This window comes from Rhamphochromis sp. 'chilingali', assembly GCF_963969265.1.
Source record: "Rhamphochromis sp. 'chilingali' genome assembly, chromosome: 1".
Classification (NCBI taxonomy): Eukaryota; Metazoa; Chordata; class Actinopteri; order Cichliformes; family Cichlidae; genus Rhamphochromis; species Rhamphochromis sp. 'chilingali'.
The window spans coordinates 71,958,406-71,979,311 of record NC_137929.1 but is presented as its reverse complement, the minus strand read 5'-3'; the positions used below and the strand labels follow the sequence as shown (position 1 = coordinate 71,979,311).

Sequence of the window (20,906 nt, the reverse complement as noted above, 5' to 3'; positions counted from 1 at the left end):
GAACCATGACAGTAAATGTAGTGCAGTGTGATTAGCTTGTCCTCTCTCTCTCATCTAGTCTCTGTGTGAACAGGTGTGTTTGTATGTGTCCATGTGTGAGTGACAGAGGGAAAAACAAAACATATATATATATAAATGAACAAGAATGTGCACTTTAAGTTATTTCAGTCAACTATTCTGCATTAAATTTGCAAAAGACCAAACTGGCCAAAAGTCTGTCATTTGTGCACGATGAGGCCGTAGAATGATGCCACCATAGCTGAACACTCGCTCCACAGCAGCACTACATGCAGGTACTGCCAAAACTCTGGTGGCCACATGAAACAGAGAAGTCTGCATGTTCATTGCCCAGAACAAGAGGGCGTTCTGCCCATCAGCAATATCCAGGTAGTGACTTAGCTGTAGAGCTGGACTCTTCCCCACATCCTTCTGCCTCTTACAGTAAGCAGCAAAGAGTCCTCCATCTTCACAGGCCTCTTGGTGTTCCTCACCAGGACTCACAGGTGCTCTGACTTTGCAGGATCTGCTGCATCTTGCAGGATCAGATCTGGCAAAACAAATTAACAACAGCAAAAGAGCCTTTATTACAATTTTAGACAAAAATAAACTATATTCAATCTTTACCTTCAACTTTTTGTGTCACCTCTGTCTTTATGTCACAACTGCCCAACACATGTTGTTCCACCCACAACAGAGAAAATGCTGGATCCAAAGCAGCTGCTTTAAGGTACACTGGATCTGAAAAGGGGGCAGTGATCCCATCTTCGGCTCTAGCCATTTGCACACGGATAAAGATTCCAAGAAATCTTTTGCTCAAAGATGCTTGGAGGCTCCTGACCAGACCATTCAGGAAACGGACTTGAGGCTTCAGTTTCTCCAGGTGGTGATTGAGGGACAGCACGGATGGAACAACAGCACTAATCGTGACTATTTTCTCACCTTGTGTCAAATCTGTTGCTTCTCCAAAAGGCTTCAAGATGTCCACCATCTCCTTCAGCAGGTTCCGCTCTCGTGTTGTGAATAATAACTCCTTGTGCCCAGCCATTTCAAGAACAGCTTTTTAGATGTTCACATTGGAGAAGTGCCTTCACTCGTCTCAGTGTTGAATTCCATCTTGTGATTACAGCTGCAGGGATCGCTTTCTGTTCACCAAATTCAGCTTCAAACACATCTTTGAATGTTGTGCTTGTGTGCAGTAGAGAGCTGAGCTTAGATGACTTTGAAAGTGAAGGAGATGCCACTTTGGTCTCTGACAAACCATCTCTCACCACCAGCTGAAGTGTGTGTGCAAAACCCTGCAGGCGCTGTGTCTTTGCCATAGCAATTAGGCTACGTTCACACTGCAGGCGAAAGCGCATCAAATCCGATTTTTTGACCCTATGCGACCCATATCCGATCATGCTATGACAGTGTGAACGGCGCAAATCTGATATTTTCAAATCCGATCTGGGTCACTTTCGTATGTGGTACTGAATCCGATACATATCCGATGTTTTAGAAAGCGACTGCTGTTTGAACGGTCAAGTCGCATTAAATCCGCCTTTTACGTCACCGACACAAGACTGAAGCCAATTATCAGCGCCCGAGAAGACATCGCGAACGCTTCCTAGCCATCCAGTGTAGATGTCAGTGAAACTGTTGGGAAGACAACGTAAACATGTTATTTGTACTGTATAATCTGCAGATTCTGACAGAAATCTGCAGCTATCCTTTGAAGCACCGCTCCTCTCTTAAACAGCAATAAGGATCATTATTAGGTTATTTACATTATTATGTAAATAACAAAATAACTTAAAGCAAAAATTGGGAAACGTAAAGTCCGAAGTCTTTATATTAACGGCCATCAGTCAAACAATACTGTTTGTTCTTGGTCTAAACAGAGCGCGTTGTGTGTGACATCTTCTTTTGCGCATGCGGGCCGCTTTAAGCGTTCACACTAGAGCGCGTTTGCTGTCGCATTTTATTTGTAGTGTGAACGAGGAGACAAAAAAAATCGGATTTGATCAAAAAATCGGAATTGAGCATCAAGACCTGCAGTGTGAACGTAGCCTTACACACTGAGGTGGGCCAGATTTTCTAACCAAAACAACATTTCCCTGGCTCAGACATTAAACACGACCATGCTCTCATTGCAAATTAAACACAGTTGTTTTGAACTGTGATGTGTTATGGACAGAACAGGACAGCATGCACAGGAAACACGGGAGCACGAGCACAGACGTTTGAGTGAGACACGGGAGTCAAGGGAGCTCCGGGGATTTATTGTGTACTGGTTATTTACCTCACTGTAAATAAACGCACTGTCTTCATTAAAGAGTCCAGTAAATAAATGTCAGACTTACAGCTCCTGTTTTACTGCATTAAAGTGATCAGATGACTTCAGCACTTTGACATGGATGGTAGTGAAAGCAGGAAATGACAAATGTAGCAGAGCAGCAGCGTTTAACACGTCTGAGCTGGAAACAGGAACTCTGCTATGAACATCATTGATAGAACAGCTTCCAGCCTCTTTTGTTCGGCTACAGTCTCGTTGGATTTGCATGTAAAGATGCAAAGAGACTAAAATGGTTAGTGTTAGGAGGTCAAAGGTCAGAGCTCCTGTGAGTCTGAGAGCAGCCATGTCAGGAGTCTGACCTGAGCCAGTGTTTGACATGAACACATCAGCACTGCTGTCAGTGAGCCTAACGACAGCCGTTAGCATCATTTCAGTGTTTCAGTCATAAAAACACTTCCTGTCTCTGTGGTGGTTACAGTGACATCATGCAGTTTGTGCTTTGACCTCCAGAGGGCGACAAATCAGCACAGACAGAGAGCTCCATTCAAACTTTGCTGCCATCAGGAATAATTCTTCAAATATAATCATCAGTTTAGTGCTGAAATATTCAAACGCTGCAGGAAGAAGAACAACAAAGTGATGACGGATGTTTGTCCTTCAAACAGGAAGCAGAAATAAATCACAGCCTGCCAGAGAGGAGGGAGTTTCCGAGGTGCACCTGAACGCAGCACACAGTGTTTCGATGGTCCTTATTTTGAAGTTGTCCTCAAACGCCTCTCTGCGCGTTTCCTTCCTGCTCAAACTTCCCTTTTTTCTGAGCCTATAGTTTGCTGATCGTCTTTGTCCGGTAATGTAAATGCTCATGTTTGATTTCTTCACACAAGAAGCTGTGTGCGTTTGTATTTCCGGTCTCTCCATTAAAGTAATGTTTCCTGGCTAACATCAGCTGTGTGCAGCTTAGCACAAATCTGCCGCTCCATAGTTCACGGTAACGGACTCACAGCTGGACCAACGAGGCCCGGTAAGTGACGTGGAAACAGATGTTTCTGCGACAAACAGAAAATACGCAGCGAATATTTGGTCTGTAGATGCCATTTCTTGCTCTGCTCGCTCTTCTGTTGCTTTACTTTGAAGAGAAGAAGAAACGTTTTCCGTTAGTCTCCGTGTTTGAGGCTGTCGCCTACGGAGCCCCCCAGGGGACATGGGAGAAAAAAAAAAATTAGTGAGAAAAAAAGAAATTAAGACGGACTTTTGCGAGATCTCGCAAAACTTTCTGGCGAAAGTTGAATTCCAACAATGGCGGCAGCTACTTAGTTGTAATATGACTCTTTCTGGGTCACAAAATACACTTTTAAGATATTTTGAGGCGTGAATGTAGTTGTGTAAACGTCAGATACCTGCTCGGTTTACAAGACATCACATATTTGCAAAAGTGCTCCGACGTTTTTGGAGATCTGACACCCACTAGCTCGAAGCTAACGGGAGGTCGAGACCTACTACAGCCGGGAGGAACACCGCTTTCCCAGCACATCGTGCCTCGACCTCCCGGTCGGCTTCGAGCTGGCGGCCTCCGAAGAATGCGGCTAAAACTTTTGCGAGCTCTCGCAATACTTTTGCGAGATCCCGAGTTTGTTTTGCGAGATTTCGCAAAAGTCCGTCTTAATTTTTTTTTTCCTCCCTAATTTTTTTTTCTCCCATGTCCCCTGCGGGGCTCCGTACTCGCCGGATGTTTGTTCAGTATTCTCGGATGAATAAGTAAATCTGTGTTCATGCATCTGGAAACACGCATTGCTCCACAGGTCATTACGTCTCTCACACTGATTCATGAAGTCATGCAGCTGCTCACAGTGACGTCAGCGCTGAACAGCAGCACAGCTTCTCTCTTTTTTCAAACTTTATTGAGAACAACAAAACGGGAAATGGCGCACCATAAGTTGATGAGACAATAGAAAGGCTACCAGGGAAAATCAAAGCACCGCTCACTGTAATACGGAGGACAGAGAGTAACCATGGCGACAGGGAGACACTCCGTGTGCCTCCCAACCCGGTAAAAGATTTCATTAAAGAACGTGTCAGTGCTGAAACCTGCTAAAATGTCCTGCGTGCGCGAGTCTGGTCGATAGTAAAGACACGTGTGTATGAGTGTCACTGATGAACTTGGTAAATCATCAGTGTTTACTCACGTTAGGATGTGTGCGTTTGTAAAATAGTTTTAGTGTTTTCGGATTTTTTTGTGTTGTGTGGATCGAAACAGGACTTGGTGAGTCCTCAGAGGTTTCACACAAATCCCTGCACACATTTGTAAATGTTAGTAAACATGTGCACATGAATGATTTGTGTTTCCTCTGCAGGTAGAAAGTGTGTGTGAGCTGAGCAGCATGGATCAGTGTGAGGACAGAGAGGAGGGAGCCCCTCCCTCTAAAAGAGTCAGAGAGAGCCAGACCAAAGCTCAGAGGTGAGATGACCATCTCTAACTGTCCATGACTCTTCTCCATGTCACAGCTCAGCACTCACATCACTGCTCCATCATTATTCACAGGAACCAGCCTGGACCTCCACCCAGCTCTGTGTCCTTACAGAGTGACCAGTCTGCAGATCGTCCCATTAATTTTAAAGTCTCTGCTGCAGAGAGGTGAGCTGTTAGCAACATGAAGTCTTTGATTTAAATGATTTTGATGTTTCCTGGTTTTTAAAAAGCATCTCTGTAGGACAGCAGTGTCTCTAAGGACTCAGCTGTAACTGTCAGTTTATCTGGTTTTAAGATGCATTTTGTGACAGAATTGTCTGTTTTTAACTATTTTAATCAGAGGAACTAAACACAAACATGCACCTGGACCCAGCTGTGTGTCCTGTAAGAGTGACCGGTCTGAAGATCGTCCCATTGATTTTAAAGTCCAGCCTGTGTCTGCTGCAGAGAGGTGAGCTGTTAGCAACATGAAGTCTTTGATGTCCCTTTGCTGTCTGATTTAAATGATCTGCTTGATGCTGTTTCCTGGTCTCTCATCTGCATCTGAAAGGAAGTCACTGAGTGAGGAGTTCCTTTATCCTGTAAAACATGTCCAACATTTAGACTCCTCACAGTAGGACCATCAATAACATCGACTCACCTCAAATTAATGTTAAAGCAACGGCCGTTCTTTGAAGACGTAAGGTGCAGATATTTGTTTAAAATGTAGGAGCAAAAGTTAAAAAAATCAGAAAATGAAATAAAAAAAAACAAAAAACATTTTTTATCCCACATTATGGCTCAATGTCTCCAAAGTGATATGTGATTAAAAGTATGTCATTTGTTTTAATTGAGTCTAGTTTAGTATGTAATTTAACGGACTTTTGTTTTTTCTCCAGTGGAGCTGTTGACATTAATGTCATTCCATAAGAAGTCAAATTAAAGTCAGTCTCGAGTCAGAGGTGGTCAGGGAAGAGATTACCTCACTCATTTCATCAGTGTTGTTCCTGACAAGGTGTAAACAGTCATTTCAGGCTCACGTAGAGACGTCCAAAGAAACTCAAAATATTTTTCTCTAAGAGTTCTTGTTAATATCTACGTTAGGCAACATGTGTTACCTTGTTGTGTCTGGTTGATGTTCCTCTTTCTCATCCATGAAATGAAGAGAGGCTGTTGTATCATTACCAGGTAAACTTGCATCGAAGTCTTTGTCAAAAATAATGTGTCAGTTAATCTGAAAAAATCATTTTCCAAAAAATCCAATGTAACATTAGAAACATGTGAAGATGTTCACACATGATCCAGAATCAAGGTGAGTGATGGTGTAAGAGGAAATCTGTGTGCAGTATTTAGTGTCAGAAGCTCTGAATGGATGTGTGCGAGCTTTAAATGCTTGGCTGGGAAAAGGCTGCTGTGTTAATAAAGTTTATTTGAAGGCAGGAAGAAAAGCTGGTAAAAATAGCAAACGTGTGAATTATCAGGCTGATCAATTTTGTCATTAAGATACAAGATTATCTGATGGGTTATAAAACATAATCTTTCTCTGCATGAGAGTTTTCAGCTGTTTAAAAAATACAGCAGCCAGAATCTAATGGATATTTGATCACATTTCCCCAGTAATCAGTGTTTCAGTCATAAAAACACTTCCTGTCACTGTGGTGGTTACAGTGACATCATGCAGTTTGTGCTTTGACCTCCAGAGGGCGACAAATCAGCACAGACAGAGAGCTCCATTCAAACTTTGCTGCCATCAGGAATAATTCTTCAAATATAATCATCAGTGTTTGAGCAGTTATGATATCAGGGACAATCTAGACATGTGTGACAATACTGAACATGTCACATGACACACCTCAAACATCATGTGATCCACTCTCAGTCTGCACTTTCATTCATGACTTCAACAGGTTGAAACGAGCTTTCAGTGAAATAAATCTTTCATCACAGGATGGTTGCTGCTCCCTGATTGGACGCTTGGTTTCAGCTCTGCTCTCAGTCTTTACTGCACAGGTGAAGGTAGAAAGTGTGACTGGATCTATAGACTGGAAACAGAGAAACTGACTGCATATAAAAAAGTTTTGTTCCACTCAAAGTAAACAGGATGTCAGAGCTGAGCTGGTATTGGTATGTTCACATTCGTAGTGTCATTTCCTGTAGGTGGCCTCAGTGAACTTCACACTGAACCAGTCTGACCATTTTGAAGGGAAATGAAACAAAAAAATCTGTTTCTACTCAATAAAGTTATGTGAAGGCAGATGAGGCCCCAAACACAAAACTCACGGAGACAGGAACTGAACTCAGGAGACGTTGACGACGCGACACTGAACTGAGGGAGACATGCACATGAATACACAGAGGGTTAACGAGGGAAGTGGGAGCACACGGGGAACAGCTGACACAGGTAATCGTAATGAGACAGGGCAGCAGTGAACACAACATGACGCATACTGACGAGAGACTGTCAAAGTAAAACAGGAAGTACACAGAGGTGCAGACAGGAGGAGAGAGAGCACAGACATAACGGGGAAAACATGGAATAAAACACAAGGAGGGGAGACGAGGGCTCACAGATACACAGGAGGTAACCAAATAAGGAACATCTTAACTGAACAACCGAGGAACCACGGCATAAATAAAGAACAAAATACAAAACACACAAAACTAAGAATACTGGGCCAACATGGCCCAGGACCATGACACAAAGTTTGCACAGTGATCAGGATCTATGAAAATGTTGGACTGATTCAGTTTGTCTTCTCTAAAATAACATTTTTCTCATTTCCATAAATCATTGATTAAATGATATTTTGATTGTGAATCACACTTTACTGAGTCAGTTGACGTTTTTAGCATAAATGACTTACATTCTTTCTTCATGCGTTCCTGTTTTTACGTGTGTGAACAGGAAAATAAGGTCCTGTTGACTTTGCTCCAACAGGAAGTGACATTGACTGTTTCCCACAGAGAGCAGAGTCATGTCACTCAGACTTTTAGTCACTGAGAACATTTTTTAAATACATTTTATTAGATAGTTACAGAGAAGACTGACAGAAAAGGGAAAGACATGTGGCAAACGGCCGTGGGCCGGACCTGAACCCGGGCCGGCCGCTCAAAACATTTAAAGATGATTTTATATCACAGTCTATATTTAAATAGAATAAATCAGGTGTTTATTTTAACCTGTTTAAATACATTTAGTGTTTTATCTCAAAGGATTAATGTTACAGTAATGTGCGGTCAGTATGTAATAATAATTTTAATAAGATATTTGAATAGGAATAACAGTTAGCATGTAGATGTTGTATCAGTCTGAAGCTTTGCTATCTCACTTTTTAAAATATGAAAGTGTAGAAGAAGAAGCACTGACTGTAACGCAGTAAATACAAAGACTTCATTTAGCTTCATCATTTTATTTATTCATTTATTTTTATTTCTTATATAAATATTTTTATTAATATTCTTTTCACTGTAAATAAAACAATAGATGCTCTCTGCCAGATTCAAATGTAAAAACTGATATTTATTAGTGTTACATGAACACAAGAACATGTTACATGTATGAAGTTCACATGTTGAACTCTGACAGTCACAGATATCATGCATGAACATCATGTGGTCCTAAAGTGTCTGAGTGACCATAAAAGAGCTTTAATGTAGTTTGATGCTGAGGTCGGAGTTTACAGTGAGCTGACTGTATCGTACTCAGAGCTGTTCCTAATGTTCTGTCCATGTGTTGCTTTTTTGGTTTGTTGTTGGAAGGTCTTAAATGTCAGAGTCAGCAGGTGAGATCAGGTTTCTCAGATCCCTGATGTGGATCATGTGACCTGGTTTCTAGGTTACATGACAGGTCAGAGGTCAGCGACTGTAACTCAGTTACTTCTGTTAATGTGAACTCACTGAGTGTTTGTGGTTTACCTCTCAGACTGACTGAAGTCCACAAGAAGATGATGATGGAGGAAGAGGAGGACAGAGCAGAGTCTGCAGGATCCAGCTGTCCGTCTGTGAGGAGTGACCGGTCCAAAAATCTTCCTCCACACTTCAGTGCTGAACCTGGACCAACGAGGTGAGAGAACTGAACTCACTGAGAAATAATTCTGCACTGACATTATAATCAGTGTTGACTCTGGTTGATTGTCTGACTGTGTTTGTGAGCTGAGAGGAAATGAAAATGAGTTTGTAACCAAAATGCATGACCCTCTGACTCTGAGTCAGCAGTGGGTTGATGGTAATAACTTCTCCTCTCCCTGTGCCGGCCCCATGTTGTGTTCAATAATAAAGAAGCAGCAAAGACAAAGATGTTTGGACCTGTGTGTGTTTGATCCTGCAGCTGGGGCAGCTGTCAGAAACCACATCTGTAATGTGGCTGACAGCTGGGACACTGTTTACATTCATACATGTTTTAGCTGCTTAGAGTTTATGCTGGAGGGGAACCTGCTCACCTTGGATATGTTTCTGGTTCTGCAGACACTGCATCTGCTCATACTGGGACCAGTCTGCTTCATCAGGAGACTGGTCCTGTCCCCAGTGTGGAGAAAGAACCAGAGCTGGACTGCAGACAGCCAGTCAGAGCAGCTGTGTACAAAGTAAGACTGAACATCTGTCTGCTGATGGACTCATTTCTGAAACTGGACTTCTGGTTGTTGTTCAGACATTGAAGAGTTTTCTTTCTGTTTTTCTTTCTGTCAGCAGATGTTGGTCTGCAGGAGGTTGTAGATGAACATAAGATCAGTCTGAGGAGGAGATGTGAACGTGTGACTGAAGGAAGTGATGAAACAGGAAGTAGAACCCTCCTCAACACCATCTACACTGAGCTCTACATCACAGAGGGACAGAGTGAAGAGGTTCATACCCAACATGAGGTGAGGCAGCTGGAGACAGCTTCCAAGATGGACGCCCTCCATGACGCTCCAATCAGGTGCCAGGACATCTTTAAAGCCTTACCTGACCAACAGACACCCATCAGAGTGGTTCTGACCAACGGCGTGGCTGGTGTTGGAAAAACCTTCTCAGTGCAGAAGTTCACTCTGGACTGGGCAGAGGGCTTGGAGAACCAACATGTCAGTGTGGTGGTTCTGCTTTCATTCAGGGAGCTGAACCTGATCAGAGATGAGCAGTACAGTCTTCTGGAGCTGCTCCATGTTTTCCATCCAACATTACAGAAGGTCACAGCAGAGAAGCTGGCTGTCTCTCAGCTTTTGTTCATCTTTGACGGCCTGGATGAAAGCAGACTTTCATTGGATTTCACCAACAGGAAGCTGGTGTCTGATGTCACACAGAAGTCATCAGTCAGCCAGCTGCTGACAAACCTCATCCAGGGGAATCTGCTTCCCTCGGCTCTCGTCTGGATAACTTCCCGACCTGCAGCGGCCAATCAGATCCCTCCTACATGTGTTGACAGGCTAACAGAAGTACGAGGCTTCACTGACGCCCAGAAGGAGGAGTACTTCAGGAGGAGATTCAGTGATGAAGAGCTGTCCAGCAGAATCATCTCCCACATGAAGACATCCAGGAGCCTCCACATCATGTGTAGCATCCCAGTCTTCTGCTGGATCACTGCTACAGTTCTGGAGCACATGTTGACTACAGAGCAGAGAGGAGAGCTGCCCAAGACCCTGACTGACATGTACTCACACTTCCTGCTGGTTCAGACAAAGAGGAAGAAGAACAAGTACCATGAGGGACATGAGACGAGTCCACAGGAGCTGACGGAGGCTGACAGGGAAGTTCTTCTGAAGCTGGGGAGGCTGGCGTTTGAACATCTGGAGAAAGGAAACATCATGTTCTACCAAGAAGACCTGGAGCAGTGTGGTCTGGATGTGACAGAGGCCTCGGTGTACTCAGGAGTTTGTACAGAGATCTTCAAAAGAGAGTGTGTGATCTTCCAGAAACCAGTCTACTGCTTTGTTCATCTGAGCATCCAGGAGTTTCTGGCTGCAGTCTACATGTTCCACTGTTTCACCAGCAGGAAGACAAAGGTGGTGAACCTTCTCAGGATAGATTGGAATGAGTCACCTCTGAATGTTTTCCTGAGCAGAGCCATGCAGAAATCCCTCCAGAGTAAAAATGGCCACCTGGACCTGTTTGTCCGCTTCCTTCATGGCCTCTGTCTGGAGTCCAACCAGACACTCTTAGCAGGTCTGCTGGGTCAGACAGAGATCAGTCCAGAAACCATCCAGAGAGTCGTCAACAACCTGAAGGAGATGGACAGTGATAAAATCTCTCCTGACAGAAGCATCAACATCTTCCACTGTCTGATGGAGATGAACGACCTCTCATTATTTCAGGAGATCCAAGAGTTCCTGAAGTCAGAGAACAGATCAGAGAAACTCTCTGAGATCCAGTGCTCAGCTCTGGCCTTCATGCTGCAGATGTCAGAGGAGGTTCTGGATGAGTTGGACCTGCAGAAGTACAACACATCAACAGGGGGACGACTGAGACTGATTCCAGCTGTGAGGAACTGCAGAAAGGCTCGGTGAGTCCAGATGTGATCATTAACATCATTGATCAGTGTTGATCAGTAGTTTAGTTCTTCAGATACACACAGCACTAAACGACTCTCAGTAGTTTCTCAGATAAAATAATATTTTGTGTTGATCAGAAATGTGTGTGTGCACTCAGCATGATGCTGCTTTGGTAGTCGTACGCTGTGTGTTGTAGACTCACATCTACATGTAGTACCTGTGTGGTGTCATTAGGGGGCAGTATTTTAATCTGCTGCTGTTGGTCATTCAGACGCTGCTGTTAGACAGAAATAAGAATCTGTGGAGAGCTTCTTTGTAGTGAACTCTGATGTTACAAACAGAACAGACAGAACTACAGACACAGAGTTTAGTGGCATAAACATGGGGAGTGAGGATGAAGGTGCTGAGGAAGACTCTGGTTCAGTGTGATGTCCTGATGAGTGACAGTGCTGTGGTTCAGAGTGGGGCTCAGAGGTGAACCAGCTGTGCTCTGCCCACAGTGGGACAAACTGAGTGAGAAGACTCTGCTGACATCTGAACATGTGTCAGATGTGTGAGCTAACGCTGATGTGACAGCAGCTCATGGATTCACTCTGACTCTGGATTAGGGCTGGGCGATATATCGAGTTTTTAAAAATATCGATATATTATTATACGAAATATAAGCTGTGACAATATCCTTTATATCGATATAGTCTATGTTACGTTGTAATTATAGTTGTGGAGCCATAAGTTTGTCTCTCTTTCGTCCACTTTTGTCTTTACGCAACATTACTCGGCCTCGCCTCTCCTTCACTGAACACAACTCCCCCTCCTCCCCCATCGCTTCACCTGCAGGCAGCGACAAGATGAACACGGCAAATCTCCGCTAACAAGTTACTGCGCATTGCCCCGTGCGTGGGGCTGGACAGCGTCAACGTGCTAACGAGCTAACCACGCTAACGCCGTGCAGCACAGCCTAAAATCCTTTCATTCTCTCAAAAGTTGACAGCACGCCTTATGTATGAATCCTGGTTGTGCTTGATGACCACGAACCGATTTTATGTGGAACACAGCGCTCAGCAATCTGTCAAAAACTGTTTAGTACGACTTTGCTAAGCTACAAAGCTGCAGCGCTTGATGAATTGCCAGAGCATTACGGCTACCGAGGAGGAGCCTCGCGGAGTGAGACGCACTGTGCTTCAACGTAATATTACCGTATTGTGTGTGTATAAGGACCATAAATGGCACCTGAAGTGGATTTCAAACTGCAGGCTGTCAGTCACGCAGTAGAAGTTGGGAACAGAGCAGCTGCTTGTTATTATGCTCAGCGTCTGTTAGTTTACATTATGACTGCACAATTGTGAGCTCTTTGTTATGCACAAAAACAACATTGTTTTCTTTTATTTATGGAGCATTATTATTTAATAAATGCTCATAATTTATTTTTGAGTAGTTTCTTCATGTACATCTCCTCTATGTTAATAAAAGTGCCTGTGTGACATCTGGGACACAGCTTTGACTAAGAACTCTCTGTTCGTTCTTACTTTATGGCTTTAAAAAAATCGAGATGTATATTTTATATCGCCGTCCAGCTAAAACATATCGAGATATGAATTTTGGGTCATATCGCCCAGCCCTACTCTGGATCAGATCTCAGTGACAGACTGTGGACATTATGGAAGCCTAAATGTGACACCATCTTCCTCCTTCATCTGCAGATTAAAGCCAAACAAAGATTCTCATTAAAAGTCTGCAGGTCTGAGAGAGACACGTTCCCTCTAAGCCTGAAGGAAAAAAGAAGGAACACACACATGTAAAGGAAGCACTCAAAACGTTCGGCTATCCTAAATGGGCGTTCTTAAAGTCAGCAAAGAGGCACAGAAAAGAAGACCAGACACCAGCGAGGGAGGATAAGAAGGACAGACGCAACAACAACATTTACGACTCTGATCAGATCAGAACTCTGTATTAGCGCCTGAACTCTCACTAACAGACTGTGGACATTATGGAAGCCTAGATGTGACACCATCTTCCTCCTTCATCTGCAGATTAAAGCCAAACAAAGATTCTCATTCAAAGTCTGCAGGTCTGAGAGAGACTCAATCACTGTGTCATGTCAAACACAGTAAGAGGAGCTGAAGCACAGATGTGAAGAGCAGATGTTCATCAGATTATGACCTCACTCTGTTTTGTCTTCATGTACATTCAGTCTGTGTTTATAATGCAGATTTTCTGCTTTTATAATAACACATTTTATATTTTCTATCATCACAGACTGACTCAGTGTGGACTCTCAGAGACTCACTGTGAAGTTGTGGCCTCAGCTCTGAAGTCCAACCCCTCCCATCTGACAGAGCTGGACATGAGTGGAAACAAGCTGCAGGATTCAGCAGTGAAGCTTCTGTGTGCTGGACTGGAGAGTCCAAACTGTCGACTGCAGACTCTGAGGTGAGTTCACTGACTGCAGCTGTTGTTGTTTTTCTATATTTCAGGTCTTTGATTGATGTTTGAAACTTTCCACAGTTCATAAATGTTCAGGATGTGTCTGGAGACAAACGTGAAGAAGTTTGAGTGCTTTCAGAAAAGTTGTGTCTTTCCAAACGACTGAACAACAGTTTTTCCTTTTGGCTCCAAACAGAAGTGACAGACTTGAGCAGAATTCATTTAAAGGCTGACAGAGGTGGAGTGGTGACAGGGAGATGTTTGACAGGACAGTGTTTCAGCCTCCACAGGTTCATGTTGTGCTCCATCAGTCAGTGAAGATGAAGTCAGTGCTGATGAGTAGGGATGGGTACCGGTGTCTCGACATAAACGGTAGTAACCAGACCGAAAAGCAGCGCACATTTCGGTGCTTTATTTCGGTGCTTTTTTTTCCTGAGCTGTGATACACTTTGAATTCTAGCCAATCATTTTACGTTTCCGAGGATAGTAGGCGGGGCCAGGTACGTACGTTCTTTTAGAGCAGAGCTACAGATTAAAAATGTCCAAGGCGAAGCGGTCAAAGTCTGGCTGTACTTCACAGCAAAAGATGCAAACTCAGCAGCAACAAGTGCTTTAAGCTGATACTGTGATACTGTCAAAGGAGGTAACACCTCGAATCTGATGAAACACCTGGCGACGCATAGCGTTTTGTTAAAAGCCGAAAAATGCGCTGTATTTGATAGCTTGCTGCGAGACCTCACACCGAGCACATCTACTGCGGGTGTGGTGCCTGTTATCAGACCCGGAGTTAGCAACATCCCCCAAAAACCCGAAGAGGAGAGTCCTGGCCCCTAGCCCTGCCAGTGTAGCAGAAATGATGAGGATGATGATGCAGCAGCAGCCGTTCTTCTCTGCGTGAGTAGCTTAATGTTGTTCGTGTGTAATTTACGTTGAGTAGGCTAACCACGTTATTACATTAATGCATGTAAGGTGAACTAGCAAACATCATCATAGCTGCATGCGGCTGTCTTCTTGTTTGATGGCAGATGCTCCCTTCACCCTGGACAAAAAGGATAAAATGACCAAAGAAAAAGAGGGAAACAGCTAAAAATGAGAGGTTTTTGGACAAAGTTGGTGTTTTTTCCATTGTTTAAGAACTGCTTCCAGCCAAGAGTGATACCATATAGAATAGAATAGAATAGAATTCAACTTTATTGTCATTGCACATGCACAGGTACAGGGCAACGAAATGCAGTTTGCATCCATCCAGAAGTGCTTTAGTGATATAGATATATTACAATATATATTAGCAATAATATAGATATGTGAGTATATTACAGAAATGGGTCTATTATGGTATGTTATAATGTACATGGTATGAAGTATGTTGTGAATATTCTATAACTATAAGTATGTACAGGCTGTAGTGAGTACAAGCTATGTACAGGATATGGACAGGATATAAATATGAAAAACTATACAGAATATGAAATAAATAACTTTACAGAAATCTGGGATATACAGCTATACAGAAATGGGAACTATGCAAGTTGTAAACAGTTGTAGGATTAAAGATTATTGAATGTACAGAATGATTATTTACACAGAGCTATACAGTAGTTCAATGTCTCTTGAGAAACACTCTAAACAACTTGTCCGGAACTGTTTTTATCATCTAAGAAACATTTCTAAACTCAGGCTACTGGTGTCAAAGGCAGAACTTGAGATGATTATTCATGCTTTTATCTCTTCTCATTTGGATTATTGTAACGGTCTTTTTACGTGTCTTAACAAATCAGCTCTGGATCGCCTTCAGTCTGTACAGAATGCAGCGGCAAGACTTTTAACTGGTACAAACAAGAGGTCACACATTACTCCAGTTTTGGCTTCTCTTCATTGGTTGCCTGTAAATTTTAGGGTTCATTTTAAAATTTTAGTTGTAACTTTTAGAGCTCTGCATGGTGAAGCTCCCCAGTATATCTCTGACCTGTTGAAACCTCATGCTTCATCCCGAGCACTTAGGTCTTCAGGTCAGAGGCTACTGGTGGTCCCACGTACTAGATTTAAAACACGTGGGGATCGGGCTTTTCAGGCATTGGCACCTAGGCTGTGGAACTCTCTGCCGTTGTCTTTACGCTGTCTAGACTCTACTGACTCCTTTAAAAAGCAGCTGAAGACATTTTTATACAAACGGGCTTTTAACTAATTTAATTAATTTTAACTTGTATGTCTGATCTTACTGTAAAGCACTTTGTGATTTTTATCTGTGAAATGTGCTATATAAATAAATTTTACTTACTTACTTACTTACTTACTTACTTACTTAGTGCAGTTAAGATAAGTGAGGGTGCAGATAGTTTCTACAGAGGTATATAAAGTGCTAGTGGTTGTGAGTGGTGGTTCACTCCATGTTATTATGGTGTGTTTGAGGGTACAGTTGTCCATTGTGGGGGTGTGTATGTTCAGTCCATGAGTTTAACGTGGGTCAGATGTCAGGAGGCAGAGTTCAGGAGTCTGACAGCTGTGGGGAAGAAGCTGTTCCGGTACCTGGTGGTCTTAGTCCGGAGGCTCCTGTGGCGCCTCCCAGAGGGCAGGAGGGTGAAGAGTCCATGTGATGGGTGACTGGGGTCTTTGATGATTTTCCCAGCCCTTTTCAGACACCGCTTCCTGTAGATGTCTTTTATGGCAGGAAGTGGTGCTCCGGCGATGCGCTGGGCAGTTTTCACGACCCTCTGCAACGCCTTCCGGTCCGAGGCAGAGCAGTTCCCGTACCAGACTGTTATACAGTTGGTCAGGATGCTCTCGATGCTGCAGCGATAGAAGTTCACCAGGATGTCTGAGGACAGGTGGTTCTTCCTCAGAGTCCTCAAGAAGAAGAGGCGCTGGTGAGCCTTCTTGACCAGCTTGGAGCAGTTGGTCGTCCAGGTGAGATCCTCGGAGATGTGGACTCCCAGGAATTTGAAGCTGCTCACACGCTCCACAGCCGTCCCCTTAATGTGGATGGGTGGATGTGGGTCAGCATTCCTCCTGTAGTCCACGATGAGCTCCTTGGTCTTCTCGGTGTTAAGCAGCAGGTTGTTTGTGTCGCACCACTCAGCCAGACGATCCACCTCCTCCCTGTAGGCGGCCTCATCGTTGTCACTGATGAGGCCAATCACTGTGGTGTCATCTGCAAACTTAATGATGGTGTTGGAACCATCAGCAGGTCTGCAGTCGTGGGTGAAGAGGGCTCATCACACAGCCTTGTGGTACACCGGTGTTCATTGTGATGGTAGATGAGCAGCGGTTATCCAGCCGGACATGTTGGGGGCGGTTGGTCAGGAAGTCCAGTAACCATTTGCAGATGAGGGAACTGATGCCCAGGTCTGTCAGTTTCCTGATGAGTTGTGAGGGGTGGATTGTATTGAATGCTGAACTGAAGTCTATAAACAGCATTCTGGCGTAGGTGTTGTTGTTGTCCAGGTGTGAGAGGACAGAGTGCAGTGCGATGGAGACTGCATCCTCTGTGCTCCTGTTCCGGCGGTATGCGAATTGGTGGGGGTCCAGGGTGGGGGGGAGACAGGATTTGAAGTGTGCTAGGACCAGCTGCTCTAAGCACTTAGTGATGATGGGGGTGAGTGCTACTGGGCGGTAGTCATTGAGGCAAGATGGGCTGGAGTTTTTGGGTATCGGGACGATGGCGGTGGATTTGAAGCAGGCCGGTACCACAGCGTGGGCCAAGGACAGATTGAATATGTCTGTCAGCACTCCTGCAAGCTCCCCAGAACACGCTCTGAGAACACACCCGGGGATGCCATCAGGGCCTGCAGCCTTGTGGACATTGATCCTGCTCAGCACCGCTCCTACATCGGTGGGGGAGAGAGTCAGAGGTTGGTGGTCTGGCGTCATGTCTGCTTTGGTTGTGGTTGTGGGGTTCCCTCGCTCAAAACGAGCATAAAAGTTGTTGAGCTCGTTGAGGAAGGAGACATCAGAGGATGAAGGCGATGGCGGCACGGTGGTTAGCACTGTTGCCGCACAGCAAGAAGGTCCTGAGTTCAATTCCACCATCAGGCCGGGGTCTTTCTGTGTGGAGTTTGCATGTTCTCCCCGTGTTTGCGTGGGTTCCCTCCGGGTACTCCGGCTTCCTCCCACCGTCCAAAGACATGCAGCTTGTGGGGATAGGTTGATTGGATAATCCAAATTATCACTAGGTGCGAATGAATGTGAGTGTGAATGGTTTTCTGTCCCTGTGTGTTGGCCCTGCGACAGACTGGCGACCTGTCCAGGGTGTACCCTGCCTCTCGCCCTATGACAGCTGGGATAGGCTCCAGCGCCCCCCGTGACCCTGAAAAGGATAAGCGGAAGCGAATGGATGGATGGATGGATGTGCTGTAGGCGTGTGCATCTCCTGACCTAAAGGCGGTGTTGCGGGCCTTCAGGAGGAGACGACCATCCCGGTTCATCCAAGGCTTCTGGTTGGGGTACATGGTGATCCGTTTCTGGGTGGTGACACTGTCTGTGGTTTCGGAGATGTAATCCAGTACAGATGAGGCGTACTGGTCCAGGTCTGTGTGGGTGAACATATTCCAGTCTGTGTTTTTAAATCTGTCCTGGAGCACTGCCTCTGTCCCCTCTGGCCACACTTTAATTGTCCTCACAGCAGGTTTCACACATTGGATGAGTGGTGAATACCGAGGTGTGAGGAACAGGGAGAGATGGTCCGATTGTCCAATGTGGGGGAGGGGTGTGGCTTTGTAGGCTCCAGCCAGGTTGGAATACACATGGTCTAAAGTCTTGTCTCCTCTGGTGTGGCAGGAGACATGTTGGTGGAATCTGGGGAGGACTGTCTTTAAGTTGGTGTGGTTGAAGTCGCCAGCAACAATAAAAGCAGCCTCGGGGTGTTTATTCTGGTGTTTGTTAATGGCTGCAGAAAGTTCTTTCATGGCCAACCTAGCATTAGCGTCGGGGGGGATATACACGGCAGTGAGTATGATCGAAGTGAGTTCTCTGGGGAGATAATAAGGTCTGCATTTGACCATTAAAAACTCAGCATTAGGTGAGCAGTGACTCTCAGTAGTAGTGGAGTTCATGCACCAAGCATTGTTAATATAAATGCACAAACCTCCACCTCTGGTCTTGCTGGAGTCATCTGCTAGCCTGTCGGCTCGGTGTGTGTGGCGTCCTGCTAACTCGATAGCATTGTCCGGGCAGCTGTTGTTCAACCATGTTTCGGTGAAAAACATGACATTTGAGTCCATAATCCGTCTGTTGTTAGTGATGGAGAGCCGTATCTCATCCATTTTGTTTGCCAGAGAACGGACATTGGCGAGGAAAATACTGGGTAAAGGCAGCCGGTGTGGTGTTAGCTTTAGCTTAGCCCGTAGCCCTCCGCGCCTACCTCGCCTTTGTTTACGATCTCGGCGCCGTCTGCGTGCACTTCCGCCCGGCCAGGGAGAGTGGGCAGCCTCCGGTGTTCTGGAGATCTCTGGGATGAGTCGGAGATCGGCGATAAAACTGTTGGAGTTGTGAGTCCAGATGTCCAGAAGCTCTTGTCTGCTGTAGGTCAGCAACGCACAGCAATTCTGGACGAATAATCCGGTTAAAAGTAGATAAAAAACCGCTAAATAGCAGATTCTGGAGAGACACTGAGCCTCGCGCCGCCATCTTGATATATGCCCCATAGCTGTAGAAAAGGCTAACATTGTTATCTTTTTACAAAAACAACAGCTGAACATTGGAGGTTTTTGGACCAATTTTGTGTTCTCCATTCTTTAAGCACCGGTTTGAGCACCGTTTAAGCACCGGCACCGTTTCAAAAGTACCGGTTTGGCACCGGTATTGGATAAAACCTAAACGATACCCATCCCTACTGATGAGGCTGTAGACCAGGGGTCCTAAATCCCAGTCCACGAGGGCCGGTGTCCCTGCAGGTTTTAGATCTCACCCTGGGTCAACACACCTGAATCACATGATTAGGTCATTACCAGGCCTCTGGAGAACTTCAAGACATGTTGAGAAGGTAATTTATCCATTTAAATCAGCTGTGATGGATCAAGGACACATTTAAAACCTGCAGGGACACCGGCCCTCGTGGACTGGGATTGGGGACCCCTGCTATAGAGTGTGTGAGGGATGTGAATGAGGCTGTTGAAGAGCTGATGATAGCAGATAAAAACAGGCCGCAGAGACTTTGAGCTTGTGTGGAAACAGAGAGAAAAGAAAGACATGAATGTCAAAGCTAATAAAGGTGAAGTTAGGAGCTGTGATGATGTTCATGTATCAGAAGCTGATCTGGCTGCTACAGAGACGACCCACACAGCTGCTGTGGTGAGGTGTTTCAGCATTAACTGTACGCATAGGGCGAAGGAGGGCCTCAAGGTGCAGTTCAGTATTACCTAAGTCAACATCAAAGATGCCCGGGGAGTGGTCATAGAACCCAGCATTGTTTATATCCTTGATGCAAATGTCCAAGCCATATGAGAAGACCAGGTCAAGGGTATGGCCTTTAGCATCATACCCTGGCCTTGGGTTGGTTCATTAACCCACTGAATGAGGTTAAAAGATTCAGTTAATGCAAGAAAATCTTTAGATAATGGGTCGTTCTTACAGCAGACATGTATATTAAAATCACCAGTAATAAGAACACAGCCATATTTAAAAAGAACAGATCCTAAAATGTCAGCGAGTTCAGAGATGAAAGTCTTGTTGTATTTAGGCGGACGATAGACCACAACACACCGAGTAGTCAAAGAGTCAGTCGTCTCCAGTAGCTGTGCTTCAAAGCTAGGGTAGGTAGGGAGGGTAGCAGCCAAACTTTGTTTTTAAAAACCGAAGCTAAGCCACCACCTCTGCCAGTGAGCCTCGGCGAGCTACAAAAGACACAGTCTGCAGGGAGAAGCTCAGAGAAGGGGATGAACTCACCGGGACAAGTCCACGTCTCCGTCAGGAGTAAAACGTCCAGTCCCGCGGCGAGGAAAAAGTCATTTAAAAGAAAAGCCTTGTTCGCCAGCCACCTGACATTAAATAAAGCCATCCGTGTGACGCTGAGGTTGTTGTGATGGATGCCACGACCGGAGGATGTTATCCAGGACCGAACAGGGAGGCAAGCCACTGGAAGGGCTGGGTAGGTTTGAAAACCAGCGGGGCAGATCCAGCGGTGGCTCAGCAGTTTAGCATCAGGGCGGCCTCTGCAGGAGGGGATAAAGCGTAACCAAAAACAAAACAATAAGGAGTACTAAGCCAAGGCGCAGACGAGGACGAGGATGGCGTGCCATACACACCGGCGCCATCTTTTGGCATGATGGCATGAGTCCGCCACCAGCAGGGGAAGTGGTGGTGGGTG

General features: G+C 45.0%; 2 protein-coding genes across 2 annotated transcripts in view; one reads left to right on the top strand and one right to left on the bottom strand.

The window, feature by feature from the left end:
• LOC308396731 (uncharacterized protein) overlaps nucleotides 1–20,906 on the bottom strand; it is a 525,219-nt gene that overhangs the window by 450,441 nt on the left and 53,872 nt on the right. The gene's annotated exons all lie outside the window — the stretch shown is intronic.
• Nucleotides 2,344–20,906, top strand: part of LOC308396853 (NACHT, LRR and PYD domains-containing protein 12-like) — a 227,130-nt gene continuing 208,567 nt past the window's right edge. The window contains exons 1-8 of the mRNA XM_080882473.1: nucleotides 2,344–3,296; nucleotides 4,627–4,730; nucleotides 4,815–4,907; nucleotides 5,083–5,193; nucleotides 8,644–8,784; nucleotides 9,186–9,304; nucleotides 9,408–11,193; nucleotides 13,439–13,612. Of these exons, the coding sequence (XP_080738599.1) occupies nucleotides 4,654–4,730; nucleotides 4,815–4,907; nucleotides 5,083–5,193; nucleotides 8,644–8,784; nucleotides 9,186–9,304; nucleotides 9,408–11,193; nucleotides 13,439–13,612 (2,501 nt within the window). The 5' untranslated portion in view covers nucleotides 2,344–3,296; nucleotides 4,627–4,653. The remainder of the gene's footprint in view (nucleotides 3,297–4,626; nucleotides 4,731–4,814; nucleotides 4,908–5,082; nucleotides 5,194–8,643; nucleotides 8,785–9,185; nucleotides 9,305–9,407; nucleotides 11,194–13,438; nucleotides 13,613–20,906) is intronic.